We start from the raw sequence: 16,407 nt of genomic DNA, 5'->3' as shown, positions 1-16,407 counted from the left end.
GCCTCAGGCTGCTGTCTGCAAGGACCCAGAGCTGAAAGAAACTCATTTTGAATTTGACTGTCCAGAGTGTGCTTTGCCAGGTGTCTGTTTAAATGTGTGTTTTACTGTTGCCTTAACGGAGGCGGAACCAGGAGTCAGATTAATTAGGGGATTTTTGTAGTTATTATAGTAGTAATTTTGTAGACAAATGTATGTGCTTACAATCTTTCTTGTATTAATAAATGTTTAATTTAGTTTTATAAAAACCTCTTGAGACTCCGTGGTCTTATTGCTGCTGAATTTAAAACCTGCACCTCGAAACATACAAATTGCAAAATAGGTTATGACAGTTGTTTCAAGTTTCTCTCTGGGATTTGAACAGCTCAGCATTTACCATCGTCTGTGTCATAATAGGTCTCATGGCACCAGGTCAAACGTGGACAAGGAAACCTCCTGCTCAGTACCACATACCATCCCCTCTAAGCTGATGAATCAGTGTTGCTCCATGTTGAACACCACTTAGAGGAAACTGAGGATAGCAAGGGCGCAGAATGTACTCTGGGTGTGGGACTTCCATGTCCATCACCAAGAGTGGCTCGGCAGCAGCACTGCAGACTGAGGTGGCCGAGTCTTAAAGGACATAGTCGCTAGACTGGATCTGCGGCATGTGGTGAGGGAACCAACAAGAGGGAAAAATATACTTAACCTCATCCTCGCCAACCTGCCTGCCACAGATGCAGCTATCCATGATAGTATCAGTAGGAGTGATCACTGTGCAGTCCTTGTGGAGACGAAGTCCTGTCTTCATATTGAGGATATCCTCCATTATTTTGCGTATCACTACCATCGTGCTAAATGGGATAGATTTCAAACAGCTCGAGCAACTCAAGACTGGGCAACCATGAGGCGCTGTGGACTATCAGCAGCAGCAGAATTGTACTCAACCACAATCTGTAACCTCATGGCCCAGCATATTCCCTACTCTACCATTACTACCAAGCCAGGGGATCGACCCTGGTTCAATGAAGTGTGGAGGGCATGCCAGGAGCAGCACCGGGCACTCCTAAAAATGAGGTGTCAATCTGGTGAAGCTACATACAGGGTTACTTGCATGCCAAACAACATTAGCAGCAAGTGATAGACAGAGCTAAGCAATCCCAAAATCTATGGATCAGATCTGAATCTTGCAGTCCTGCCACATTCAGTCATGAATGGTGGTGGACAAACAACTCACTGGAGAAGGAGGTTCCACAAATATGCCCATCCTCAATGATGGGGGAGCCCAGCACATCAGTGCAAAAGGCTGAAGCATTTGCAACAATCTTCGGCCAGAAGTGTTGAGTGGATGATCCATCTCGGCCTCCTCCGCAAGTCCCCAGCATTACAGATGCCAGTCTTCGGCCAATTTGATTCACTCCACGTGATATCAAGAAACGGCTGATGGCACTGGATACTGCAAAGGCTATGGGCCCTGACAATATCCCGGGAAAAGTGAAGATTTGTGCTTCAGAACTTGCCACACTCCTAGCCAAGCAATGTGGAAAATTGCCCAGGTATGTCCTGTACCTAAGCAACAGGACAAATCCAACTCGGCCAGTTATAGCCCCATCAGTCTACTCTCGATCATCAGTAAAGTGATGGAGCAGGTCATCAACAGTACTATCAAGCAACGCTTGCTTAGCAATAATCTGCTCACTGACACTCAGTTTGGATTTCGCCAGGGTCACTCAGCTCCTGATCTCATTACAGCCCTGGTTCAAACATGGACAAAAGAGCTGAACTCCAGAGTGATGTGAGAGTGACTGCCCTTGACATTAAGGTAGCATTTGACTGAGTGTGGCATCAGAGAGCCCAAGCAAAACTGGAGTCAATGGAAATCAGGGGGAATTTTCCACTTGTTGGAGTCATACTTAGCACAAAGGAAGATGGTTGAGTTTTTGGAGGTCAATCATCTCAGTTCCAGGATATCACTGGGGGAGTTCCTCAGGGTAGTGACTCAGGCCCAACCATCTTCAGCTGCTTCATCAATAACCTTCCTTCCATCATGAGGTCAGAAGTGGGGATGTTCGCTGATGATTGCACAATGTTCTGCACAATTTGTGACTCCTCAGATACTGAAGCAGTCCATGTCCAAATGCAGCAAGACCTGGACAATATCCAAGCTTGGGCTGACAAGCGGCAAGTAACATTTTGCATAGTGCAAAGCAATGATCATCTCCAACAAGAGAGAATGTAACCATCAATGGCATTACCATTGCTGAATGCCCCACTATCGACATCCTGGGGGTTACCATGGACCAGACACTGAACTGGACTAGCCATATAAATACTGTGGCTACAAGAGGTCAAAGGCTAGGAACCCTACGACAAGTAACTCACCATCTGGCTTCCCAAAGCCTGTCCACCATATCCAAGGCACAGGTCAGAAGTGTGATGGAATACTCTCCACTTGCCTGGAAGTGTGCAGCTCCAACAATATTCAAGCAGCTTGACACCATCCAGAACAAAGCAGCCAGCTTGTTTGGCACCCCATCCACAAACATTCACTCCCTTCCACCACCAACATACAGTGGCAGCAGTATGTCCCATCTACAAGATGCACTGCAGGAACTCACCAAGGCTCCTTAAACAGCACCTTCAAAACCCACAATTGCTGCCATCTAGAAGGACAAGGACAGCAGACATATGGGAATACCACCAACTGGAAGTTCCCCTCCAAGCCATTCATCATCCTGACTCAGAAATATATCACTGTTCCTTCACTGTCACTGGGTCAAAATCCTGGCACACTCTCCCTACAGCACTCTGGGTGTACCCACACCACACTGACTGCAGTGGTTCAAGAAGGCAGCTCACCACCACCATCTCAAGGGCAATTAGGGATGGGCAATAAATGTTGGCCTAGCCAGCGACGCCAGCATCCCATGAATGAATAAAAAAAGACAAAGGTTCTTTTTTTGGTCCCTATCAGGCCCTACTCTTTCTTCAGTGCTCTTGCTATTCATGTACTTACAAAACATCTTTGTTTTTTCCTTGAGTTTACTTTTATGTTTTCTGTTTCCTTTTCTAATTTCCCTCTTAATTCCCACTATATTTTCTGTACTCTTCTAGGCTTTCTGCAGCATTAAGTTTTCAACATCTGACATAAGCTTCCCTTTTTTTGCCTTATCTCACTCTCTATGCATATCATCCAGGAAGCTCCATATGTGGCTTTTTCTCTGTATGAAAATATTTACCCTCAACCCTTGAATTTACTTCTTGAATTGCCTTCCATTGCTCAGGCACTGGTTTATCTTCAAGTAACTGTTTCAAGTCCACTTTTGCTAAATCACTTCTCAGTCTGAAAAAAAAAGGCCGTCCCCAATTTAAACTGTTACTTGTATTCTACCTTTGTCCTTTTCCATTACAATGCTAAGTTTAACTGAATTATGATTTCCACTCGACAAGTAGTCTCCCACTGAGCACCTGGCCAGCTTCAGTCCCTAAAATTGAATCCAGAATTGTCTCTACCCTCATTGGGATTGCCACATACTGGCTAAAAAAAAGTTCTCCTGAATGCAGTTTAGGAATTTTGTGCCCTCTGTCCCTTTTACCTGTATCCCAGTTAATATTAGAGTAATTACTGCCTTATTGTTTTTGCATGTGTCAGAAATTTGCCTATAAATTTGGTCTTCTATCTCCCTCACTTTGGGGGTCTACGGCACACTCCCAGCAGTGTGATTATCCCTTTTAGTTTCTTTATTCAACCCATTTAATCTCATCTGATGATCCCTCTATCATATCATTCCTTCCCACAGCTGTAATTTTTTATTTACTAAAAATTGTGGTCCACTTCTTTTTTATCCCCTTATATATCTCGTCTGTAAACCCTGTAACCAGGATCATTAAGCTAACATTTCTACTCCATTCTAAGCCATGCTTTCGCAATAGACAATCATATTTACACAGCAATCTTGTCCTGCGCTCGCTATTCACTACTCAGCCTTATTCATTAACCTCCCTGCATTTAGGTATACACCATTAAGCACAACCAGACTCCTTTTTTGTCTATTTTCAAACCTTTCTTTGCTCCCAAGCTCTCTTGCTAATTTTATGCCTTCCATTTCCAGCTCCACTTTCTCCCCCACTCCATTCTGAATCTAGCATTTAATGCCTGCCACCAGTTGCCCTGAGAAAACGATGGTGGGCTGTCTTCTTGAAATACCAAGTGGCTTTGATAATTGAGTGTCTTTAGGGTTTTTAAGAGGGCAGTTAAGAGGCAAGCACATTGGCATGGGACTGAAGTCACACATATAGGCCAGATCAGTAAGGACAACAGGTTTCCTTCCCTAAAGGACATAAGTGAATAAGTTGGGTTTTTATTACAATCCCACAGATTCGGGGTCATTTTTACTTATATCAGGTTTTTAATTCCAGATTTTGTTTTTAAATTTAATTCAAATTGCGGTATCTACATTTCCATAGATGCTGTATGACTTGCTGAGTGTTTCCAGCTTTTTGTGTTCTCAATTCCGATTTCCAGTATCCACAGTTTTCGCTTTTGTATATATTCTCAAGTCTGAGACGAGAGTACAACCATTGAACCACAGTTGCTGTTAATTGTATAACTTAATGTGAAGTTTAACAGCTAACATCTAAAGGTTTGGTTGCTGTGGACAATCCAGCTGACTTGCAGCAACTGCCAGGCTTTATCACTCAAATTCAATTATTTCCATAGCAAACCACCCCCACCCCAAATGAGCATAGAGTAGCTAATTTGGTTTTATGGAAGTTTAACAAAATCTCAGATTTCCATCCCAAATTTCAATTTCTTGCTTCATGGAGAACTAACCTGCATCCTACTTCTTTATCTTTATAGGGCCCATAGATATTTCTTATCTTGGACCTTGTTAAAATCTCCTTTGCATTTTCAGAACGAGTCTTTATCACTCTGAAGCAGCAGCTCACGTGACTTGAAAGTTACTTGCATCATCATGAAACAAAACCACACAAACAAAATGCAGATTGGTCACCATATAATTAATACAAGGTGAACAGGAAGAGGAATAGGAGGCTCCTTAGAAAATAAAAGGCCAAATGGGATAGGAGGTGCAAAGGGATCTAGAGGTGCAGATTAACAAATCATTAAAAGTAGCAATGCAGGTTAACAAAACCATAAAAATTTCTAACAAAGCATTGGGGTTCATTTCGACAGGAATACAATTCCAAAACAGAGAAGTAAATTTAACCTTATATAGAATCTTGGTTAGGCCATTCTTAGAGTACAGTGCACAGGTCACAAGGACAATATTAGAAATGAGAGGGGACAACTATCAGGACAGACTGAAGAGTCTGGGGCTCTTTTCTCTAGAAAAGTGAAGGCTGAGAGGTGACCTGACAAGGGTTTTTAAAATTGTGAAGTGGTTTGCAAGAGTAGACAAAGTGAAGACGGTTTCATTTGTGGTGAAGTCCAAAACTAGGGGTCATAAACAAAAGACAGTTGCTTATAAATCCTGTAAAGAATTCAGAAAAAAATCCTTTTTACTTGGAGGGAAAAAAGCTTATTTGCTCAGAGGTGAGAGTGTGGAACTCACTACCGAATGGATTGGTTGAGATGATTTATGGGAAAGCTGACAGGATGATGCAAGATGGAAGGGAGCTCGTGTGCGGCATAAACACTGGCATAGCTCTAAAGGGCCAAATGGCCTATTTCCGCGCTGTAAAAATCTATGTAATTCAAAACGGTCTTCAACCACTTACAGATGTAAAGACTTGAGATGGAGGTCGCCTTCCACTGGCTTTGGGTCTGGAGGTTGTGGGATGGTTGAGTTTCTCGGTGGAAGAGACTACACTATCAAAACTTGCTACATCTACAAGGAGGCAAAAAGAGGACACTTCATAATAGATTAGAAAGAAATGTTTCAACTAATTCATCAGTAATTTTCCACTAGCACCAAACAACTTCAAAACAACAATCAGAAATCAAGGTCTTAAGAAAATGTTCCAGTCACAGACCAGCATTTGAATTTGAGATGCTTTATTAAAATCAAAAAATGGTACAGCAGAAATCAAATGTAGTTATTGCTATGCGTAAACTGATTCTCCTCACACCACCCCCCCGCCCCCCCCCCCTCCAAATGCATAAGAGTTTCCCTGCTGGAATGAAATCAGAATGGGTTAACATATCAGCCAAATTAGGTAGCAATATGCCGTATCTGTTCAGAATCTACGCTTGCGAATTCCACCATCATTTACAATTCAAGCATCTAAAGGACCTGTGAATATAACCTCATGTAAATGACTGATATTAGATGCTCCCCATTATATCACAGAGTCATAGTAATATATGGCACAGAGGGAGGCCATTCAACCCATTGAGTCCATGCCAGCTCTTATGTAGAGCAAACCAGTCAGTTCCATTCTTCTGCTGGCTCTGCAAGTTTATTTCCCTCAAGTGGCCATCAAATTTCCTTTCGAAATCATTGCTTATCTCTGCTTTCACCATGCTCATTGGCAGTGAATTCCAGTTTATTACCACTCTTGCGTAAAAAAATGTTCTTCTTCACGTCCTACCTGCATCTCTTGCCCAAAACCTTAAATCTGTGTTCCATAGTCCTTGTACCATTAGCTAATGGAAACAGTCTACCTGTCATAATCCAGATCACCTCTATCAAATTTCCCCATATTCTCCTTTACTCCAAGGAGAACAACCCCAGTTTCTCCAACCCAACCTTGTAGTTAAAATCACCCATCCCTGGAACCATTCTGGTAAATCTCCACTGCACTCTCTCAAGGGCCCTCACAACCTTCCTATAGTGTGGTGACCAGAACTGAATGTACTACTCTAGCTGTGCCCCAAGCAGAGCTTTATAAAGGTTTAGCATAGCTTAACTGCTTTTGTTCTCAATTCCTCTATTTATGAAGCACAAAATCCCATATGGTTTGCTAACTATTGTCTCAACTATTGTCCTTCCATCTTCAACGATACATGCACATGCACGCCCAGGTCCCTCTGTCCTTGCACACTCTTTAGAATTGTGCCATTAAGCCTTCATTGCCTCTCCCTATCCCTTCTGTCAAATGCACCCCATGTGGTGGGGGTGGTGGAAATAGTGATATTGTATTCCAGAGACTAGTATTCCAGAGACCCAGGATAATGCTCTGGGGACCCAGGTTTGAATCCCACCACAGCAGATAGTGAAATTCCATTTCAATTTTTAAAAAATCTGGAATTAAAAGTCTAATGATGACCACGAAATCATTGCCGATTGTCGAAAAAAAAAAAAATTTTTTAAATCCCATCTGGTTCACAAGTGTGCTTTAGGGAAGGAAATCTGCTGTCCTTACCTGATTTGGCCCACATGTGACTCCAGACCCACAGCAATGTGGTTGACTCTTAAATGCCTGCTGAGCAAAGGCAATTAGGAGATGAGCAATAAATGCTGGCCTAATCAGTGACACCCATGAATGAATAAAAAAGAGTTCCAACTGCCACTGGGCTGTCCATTCTGCTAGTCCAACTATGTCCTGTTGCACTCGATTTGTACCATCCTCACTGTCTGCCAGTTCTCCAAATTTCGTATTATCAGCAAATTTTAAAATTTTACCCTGTATTCCAATGTCCAAGTCATATATACACATTACATAACAAAAAAGCATTGGTTCTAGCAATGACCTTTGGGGAACACCACCGTCTATCTACCACCTTCCAGTCTGAAAAACAACCATTTACCATGACTCACTCTTTTCTGTCCTTAAGGAAGCTTTTGTTTTATCCAAGCTGATACTAACCCTATTTCATGGGCCACAATTTTGTTAACCAGCCTTTCATGAGGCACTTTGTCAAATGCTTTCTTAAAATTCATACAGACAACATCCACTGCACTCCTTTCATCAACTTTCTCCGTTACTTCAATGAACAATTCAATTAGGTTGGTGAAGCATGATCTGTCTTTTACAAATCTATGCTGACTATCCTCAATTAACTCAAACCTCTCAAAGTGCCTGTTGATTTTCTCCCTGATTATTGTTTCTAAAAACCTTACCCATCACTGATTGTCAAACTAACAGTTACTAGGACTGTCCTTACACAGTTACTTGATTAAGGGTGTCAACATTTGCCACTGTCCAATCCTCCAACACCTTGCCCCATATTAAGGAGAGATTGGGAGATTATGACAAACCCTTCCGCTATTTCCACCCTCACTTCCTTTAGCAACCAGGATACAAGCCACCCGGACCAGGAAACTTATCCATTCCAAGCATAGCCAGTCTTTCAAGTACCTCCTGCCTATCAATTTTCACTCCAGCCATTACCTCTACTATCTCCGCTCCTACCAACATTTTGTCAGCTTCCTCTTCCTGATTAAATACTATTACAAAGTACTCGTTAAGTATTCCAGCCTTGCCCTTACCGCTAAGCATATATTACCCACTTTGTCCTGAATAGGACCCACTCCATCTCTTACTACCCACCTACTATTTATGTGCAGGGTAGAAGATTTTTGGATTCCCTTTTATGTTGACTGCTATTCTAATATCACATTCTCTGTTTGTCGGTCTTATTTTCCTTTTCACTTCCATTCTCAACTTACTGCTTTTGACCTGCGTCTTGCTTGAAGAGTTCACCTGACATGCATCATACACCCTTCTTTTTTTGTTTCATTATATCCTCCATCTCCCTCGTCATCCAAAGAACCCTAGCATTAGATCCCTTACCTCTTGTCCTTGTTGGAATGTACCCAGCCAGTACCTGAAGCATCTCCTTTTTAAAGATCACCCATTGTTTTTCCTGTCAGTCTTTGGTTCCATTTTACCCTGGTTAGATCCCTTGTCAACACACTGAAATTGGCCCTCTTGTTCTGATTATTCTTTGCTCTTCTGCATTACTAGTCTAAACCTTATAACATAATGATCACTCTTACCAAAGTGTTCTTCCTCTCAGACACTTGGCCCACCTCATTATCCAGCACAAGATCCTGCAAAGCTTCCTTTCTAGTTGGACTGACCACATACTGGACAAGGAAGTTCTCCTGAAAATATTTAATACATTTCCTCCTTCTCCTTACCCTTTACTTTTACACTTTCTGAATCAATATTTGGATAATTAAAGTCCTCCAAAATCACCACTCTATAGTTCTTGCATGTCTCTGATTTCCCTGCAGATTTGCTCCTCTATCCCTCTCTCTCACTATTTGGTGTTGATAGAACACCGCCAGGCTGGATTTTACGGTCTACCACCGGCAGGTTTGGGGGGAGGGAGGGGTGCATAAAATCCAGCAGGTAACGTTCCTGCCACCTACCTGCCTGCTCCAATCTGTCTGAAATTTTAAAGTGGGGGGCAGGGAGGCGGCCACCCACCCTTGGCTACTTAAGGACCTCATCGTGCTGCTGCTAGTATTAAGCATCAGGGGGGTGGCCCATGCAATGCGGGAGGGCCCGGCCGTTTCATCTTCGTGGGTTGGTGATGGGCAACGGGGGAAACCTCTTTTGCAGGCTCCCAGGGCCAAGTTGAGACACGCAACCTCTCCCCCAAGCTCAACCCCCTCTCCCCTCGCCTCTTGAACTCACCACCACCGTCCCCGTTCCCCCCACCACTCCCCTCACAGAGGCCCCAGACCCTGGACTCAGCTGGGCTCTCCACTGTGGTGGGGCTGCCTGTAGTCCCAGCAGTTGCCACCACTCCTGGCTGCCACTGCTGGGAATACCGAGCTGCCAACAATCCAACTGGCTTGCAGCTCTCTAAGGCAGGGCCTCCTCCCTAGAAAGCGGCGTAAGTGTTGCCTTAAAGCAATTAAGGTGTTACCAGTGTTAAATTGCTGTGGGGAAGCCATCGGGGTCGTAGGTGGGCTCTGGCCTACTTTTCAAACGGGCGAGGGGAACCGCAGCACCCCATAAAATCCAGCTCCCCAGTCGGCTAATCATATCCTTGCTTCTCAACTCTAACCAAATAGATTTTGTCCATGCCCCTTTAAGGACATACTCTCTTTCCAACAGGTCAATGTTTTCCCTAATCAGTACTACCGCCTCACCTCCCCTTTTCCTTCTCTATCTTTTCTAAACACTTTATATCCTTGAATATTAAACACTCAGTTCTCACCGTTTTTAAGCCACGTTTTTGTTATTGCCACTACATCATATTTCCACACAGCTATTTGTGCTTGTAGCTCACCAACCTTATTCACCAGACTTTGTGAGTTTACATACATATAATCCCAAACTGCTTTTGTAATCCCTGTACTCCTTCTCAGTCCACTCCTATCTAATATGGTGCCACTCTCTTCTCTGGTACTGTCCAACATACACACTTTATGCATCTTATTTCTCTTTTCTACTTCTATATGCTGATGCCAATTCTCCTCCCAATTTCGTTTAAACCCTCCCCAACCATACTAGTGAACCTCCCTGGGAGAACACTGGTCCCAGTTCTGTTGAGATGCAACCTGTCCATTTTGAATATGTGCCTCCTGCCTCAGAACAGGTCCCAAAGCCCTAAGAATTTGAAGCCCTCTCTCCTGCACCATGCCTCAAGCCACATATTGATTCACCATTCTTGCAATTTTCCTTTCTGTAGAGATGTACATCAAGGCAGCTGATCTGATTTTATCTGTTTTGCATCAAGAGTTAAAATTATCCCCCCACTCCAATAGCTAATTTCCATTTTTTTTGGAAACAACTTCAACATCATAATTTAACTTAAATATATGTTAAAAGGAAATCTTATCCTTTGTCAAATGATAGAAAGGTTCATTAATGTGTGCAGATTAAGAACATATTTCACATGTTTAATCTGAACTGACATTTCCACTATAATTTTCTTCAACACAGCAGTGGGAATGGGTGCTGAGGCTCAAGATAAAGGGTTAATTGGCTGCCCTCTGTAGTCAAATAACCTGCTAATAATCACATAAGAAGATCTATTTAAGCATCTTGTGTTTAGTTAACTGTTCCCCAGCAAGGAACTGATACCTCTGGAGATAAAGTCGATGGAGAGAATGGGAATTTGGTTGGGGGTGGGGGCGGAATAATATTTGAAAAGTAGCCCCTGCTGCACCCCAACCCAAAAATCACTGCAGGTAAAAATGCTGAAAACATATATCCTTGAGGGGGAGTATTCTGTTGTCAGGTGAAACACAGGTTTACTTCTTAGTAAAACCCACATGCATGTGGTGTGTCTGACCCCACCAAGCAGCACTGAGTTGAGAAGGATCAGCACCCTACCAGAAGCAGAGTTTTGATCCCAGCATTCAAAAATGCCATTCAAAAACACAGTAACCACTATTGAGCTTTTGAGCTGAACAGAGATTGACATTCAGTACTAGGAAGGATGCTGATGGTTGCTGTGGACTGAGATTCAATTACTACATCACCCAATTTGGGGTACATGACTCATATGTCTCCTAGTCTGCAAAATGGAGAATCCTTCAGTCTTTTCAATTTTTCTTTGGTGTTTCTACCAATGGGGAAAGCAGAGTTTAGATTAAAAGTATGTCTGGTTTTCAAAAGTGCTGATCTTCTTCAACTAATGATAGAATTGCGTAATGGGATAATCATAAAGTCATGTTGTCTTTTTAATATTTCACAGGATTAGCACATAGAATTTAGGTTTTTATTATTGTATTGCATTTCTTTCTCTGACACAGTAGGTGGCAGTAATACACCAAAGAGGTGTGAATTTGCAAGGAAACAAAAAAAAGGACTAATGAATTGGAAGTGAAATAAATGAAAAAAAGCAACCAAAATTCAGAGTGGGTAGGAGAAGTAATTGATTTTTCCTTTAAGTATCCAAAGAAACAAAAGTGAAATTATGCCTAAAAGAAAAATGCACATTACTCTTGGCATTATGATTTGAACCAGTACTGATCTAGAGCACCAGGAAGGTATATTTTGGATAACTACCGTGTGACTGGAACAACTATTTTTGCAGGATATTTACATGACAAAGTGAAGATCAAACTTGCAAACACTGATGTGACCATTTGGATAAACTCAAACAATAAAACAATATGTTACTTCAGATCCATTCCAAAATAACCTAGGATGATCTTGAGGGACGAGGGGGTTCAGTTATCTGGAGCAATTAGAAAAGCCAGGGTCATTCTCTTTTTAGCAGAAAGGTCATGAGGAGACTGAACAGGGGCATTCAAAATTATGAGGGATTTAGATAGAGCAAATAAAGAGAAACTGTTTCCTCTAACAAGTCAAGTCAGTAAACAAAGGTCACAGATTTAAAATAATTTCCACAAGTAGAAGAGGTGAAATGAGATTCCAACCACCAACCCGACTCAGAAAATTAAATAGCAGCATAAACCAGAAAGAATGGTGGAAGCAGACTCCATAGGAACTTTCAAGAGACAATTGAATAGGACTAAATTTCAGGATTATGGGAGAAAAACCGGTTTGTGGGACAAAATTGGACAGCTCTTTCAAAGAGCAAGCAGAGGCTCAACAGGTAGAATGACCTCCTTCTGTGCTGTAAAATTCTGATTCATATTGAAATTTTAGTGGGCATTTATACAGCTATAAGTAGTGTTTTTCTGCAAATAATACACTATTATTATTCTGACATATATTACACCAGTGGCAATGTAAAGACAATGATAGCCTTTATCTTGAAACAATTTCATCCAGGCAAGTTGTCTACAGGAAATTAACATCTGGGAAGACTCAGTACATAAAATGTAAAACACATTACTTTTAGAGATTACCTACTGATATAGCAAGCATTCAACAAATGTATTTTCAATGGAAGTCACACACACTTGAGATTGCTGCACTTTAAGTATCTTGGCATGTATTATCTTTAAAAACGAGTTAATTATAAAAGCAATGTTCCAAATAGTCATCCTCAAAATTAACCTCAGATTGCAGGTTAAAAAAGATCTCCATTTAGCTGTTTATTCAACGATTGCTGGACAATAATCATTATGGCTTGAATATATGGTATTTTATTGAAACAAAGATGAGTATTTGGTTGACAATATAGGTGATAGGGAACAAGACAGATTTAAATTATATTTGTTTATACATAATTTCACAAAAAATATTACACTGTATTTTCCAAATAATCTCTAATGTTGCTTGAAACATGGCTTGTATCTTATTAATAACTGTACAATGGTTGTATTTTGCTTAACTAAGAGATTATATGGAAAGATTATATCACAGAAGAAAACCAGAGCAGATCCACACTCAACTAGGATACACTAAAAAGCAAGCAACATGACAGAGGAGGGGCAAGAAAAGCTGAGGTCAAGTTCTACTGGAAAGATTATAAAGCAGAGAGAAATGATTCAGTCCACACAAGACTATGGCAATAAGCAAATCAATGATAGATCATGTACACATTTAAAAGAAGCATTACTTAGATATTTCATTTGTGCTTTGCTCATTTTCTTAGGATATAGAAACAAATCTGCTTTATTCCCTCACCAACTTTCCTTTCTCCCAAAGAAAACGACCCTTTGCTTGGGCACAGTGCCATGGACTCTGCACCACCACTGGTATCTCCCACAACTGTTATTCATCAGTGAACCTTGAAATTGATAATCAGCAACTGAACCAAACATAGGAAAGCATTATTTCTTAATTCTTGCCATCCTCAATAGATATCCACACAAACACTTAGAGGGCCTCTCTGAACAGCGATTATCCCAACCCAACCCAAAGACCTGAAAGTAACTGTTGTGTTCTCCCACTAGTCCAACTGATGCCAGGTAACTCAGCACAGAATGGAGATGGAACCTGGTACCTTCCCAACCTATGTGGTAGAGCTACTCACTTGATGAACTTGCACAAGTCATTAGGGAAAGCATTAAAATTAGTATTAGTCCTCTTTATAGTTCCATATTCGGTGATCTACAATCAAAAACAATTTTTAATCATGGCTTAGTATGAGCAATCTAACTTAAGTTGTAGAGACTTGAGCACAAAATCTATGCTGACATTCCCAGTAATGAGGAAGTGCTGCACTATTGAAGGTGGTGTCTTTCATATGGGAGATTAAGCTCTGGCCTCTTGAGCCCCCCTCAGGTGGATGTAAAAACAACAATGGCACCAAAGAAAAGCAGGGGAGTTCCCCCAGTTGGAGAATCTAGCCTTGATAGATATTTATCCCTAAACCAACATCATTAAAACAGATTGCTGTTTGTGGGACTTTGCTGTATAAATTAGCTGCTGCGTTTCCTACATTATAACAGTGTCTGCACTTCAAAACTGCACTTAATTAACTGTCCAGTGCTTTCTGATATAGTGCCTTTCACAACCTCAGGATAAGAATGCAAGTCTTTCTTTCCATAAGGTAAGGGAAGAAAATGGCATGATTATTCAAACTAAAGGAAATATATTATCAAAAGATTTAGCCCCATTTTAAGCAAAAATCATACTTGTACAGAATAATTCACTTTTTAAGTTAATACTTAACTTCCCATGTTCTCCAAAACATTTTTGATGCTGGCACAATTATTTTCAAAATAGTAACATATTTAAAGCTTCCAAAATTTCACTTCATTTATTAGAATTCCAAACAAATCTGTATACAGTATAACTGCAATTTTTAGATAGATTCCTAATTTGACAAAATGTGTACTTAGATCTGCTTGGAATGTTTGCTTATTGCATAATCTAACTGCAATAAATGGAAAGCGAGGAGCAGAGATAACTCAGAGCTCTAGTATCTGTCAAGAGAAAGTCAGTCTTACCCTCAAAGGGCATGGAAGTGGAGTTACCCATGGTAAATAGAAGTGAGAGTTAAAAGGCTTTACAAGGAGTGATGGGAAAGGAAAAGAAAGTCATCACAAGAAAGGAATGTCTGAAAATAATGAGAACAGAACAGAAAGTTACTGAAGCAGTTTTCACATTTAATTGACTTGCTAAATCATAAAAAAAGTTATACTTACATTATTAAGCATAATAATTTCATAACTTAAAATTATTTACAGAACAAAGTGGACCAGTGTCTGTAACCCTCAAACTGCCCAGTTATATTAATAAAATCAAGATCGTACATTGTGGCTTGGTTATGTGGACTTGTATCTTAACTCTCACCCCATTTGAGTCACATGAAGATAGTGCCCCCTCATTATGTAGAGACATAATGTAGAGACATTATGGAATCATCAATTTTCAAACATCAGCCAAGAAATTGAAATCTTAAAATTAAATGTTAGAAAACTGCAGCACGAAGGGCACATTTTGTGGATTATATTTAAATTGTTCTGCACTTGGTTACCAATCCAACCTGCGTGTCCCAAGAAAGGGTTGGTTAAAAAAAAATGAAATAAAATTGATAAGCACAATTTCTTAGGTTTGTCCCAGTTTTAAATTTCTCCTTTATAAGGGGAGATGGTGGAATGCATTCCCAGAGATTTGAATTTATAGGATGATTCCTTTTTGCCCCTAAAATAAACTCCATTCTAACTCCCTTCCTTTGATGCTAGGTCACCAACTCTGGTAATCATGCAAATGACATGTTCTACAGCTCAGATCTGCAAGCCAAGCACAAAACTGTGCACAAACTGGTTAAGTCCATCTCCAAATTTCCTTCTTTTCATTTGAGATTGTCTCGTTGAAATTAGAAACCTATGTTGAGGTAAGAAACTCATATTGGCAACTGGAAAGAAGATCCCATCTCCTTTATTTAGTTCCACACGGAGGCCAGAGAAACTTCAATTGTTCTCTTTAGAGCATGGAAGGTTAAGGAGTGATTCAATATAGAGGTGTTCAACATGACGAGTGATTTGCATAGAAATTGTTTCCACAGGGAGGAGGGTTAGTAGCCAGAGGACACCGATTTTAAATAGCTGGCAAAACAGTCAGAGGGGAAATGAAGATAAATTATTTAATGTAGTTAATTGTTATGATGTGAAATGCATCATCTGAAAGAGTAGTAGAAGGAGATTCAAAAGCCTGTCCACCATTTACAAAATACAAATCAAGAGTGTGATGGAATACTTTCCACTTGCCTGAATGTGGCTCCAAAAACACTCAAAAGACACCATCCACCTTCAATGTTGCTGGGTCAAAATCCTGGAACTCCCTTCTTAACAGCACTGTGGGTGGACTGGAGCAGTTCAAGAAGGCAGCTCACCACCATCCTCTTAAGGGCAATTAGGGATGGGCATATATATGAATATATATACGGGATATATACTTGAAAAGGACCAATTTGTAGGTTTATGGGGAAAGAACAGGAGAGTGGGATTAATTAGATAGCTCTTTCAAAGGGCCAGATGAGCCAATTAGCCTCCATCTGTGCTGTAAGATGCTAAGATTCTATGTTGTGCTCCTAAACATGCTATAACATTTTAACAAAAAATACTTTTAAAGTACTGGAACACAGAAAATTGCTGCATAGTATGTTCCCTTAAGGGTTAGTTCAAAGTCTATGGGCAGAATTTTTAGCTGTGTGTGCAAGATTGCACCCGACCTGCTAGAGCACTAGATAGCGCG

General features: G+C 40.8%; 1 protein-coding gene across 5 annotated transcripts in view; it reads right to left on the bottom strand.

The window, feature by feature from the left end:
• Positions 1 to 16,407, bottom strand: part of sh3kbp1 (SH3-domain kinase binding protein 1) — a 261,615-nt gene that overhangs the window by 19,985 nt on the left and 225,223 nt on the right. For all 5 annotated transcript variants that reach the window (XM_078559394.1, XM_078559396.1, XM_078559395.1 and 2 more), the window contains one exon: positions 5,719 to 5,828. In XM_078559394.1, coding sequence (XP_078415520.1) covers positions 5,719 to 5,828 — 110 coding nt within the window. The remainder of the gene's footprint in view (positions 1 to 5,718; positions 5,829 to 16,407) is intronic.

This window comes from Cetorhinus maximus, chromosome 16 (genome assembly GCF_964194155.1).
Source record: "Cetorhinus maximus chromosome 16, sCetMax3.hap1.1, whole genome shotgun sequence".
NCBI classification, from domain to species: Eukaryota; Metazoa; Chordata; class Chondrichthyes; order Lamniformes; family Cetorhinidae; genus Cetorhinus; species Cetorhinus maximus.
Note: the sequence above shows the minus strand (reverse complement) of the source record. Positions and strands in the feature narration are given on the sequence as shown.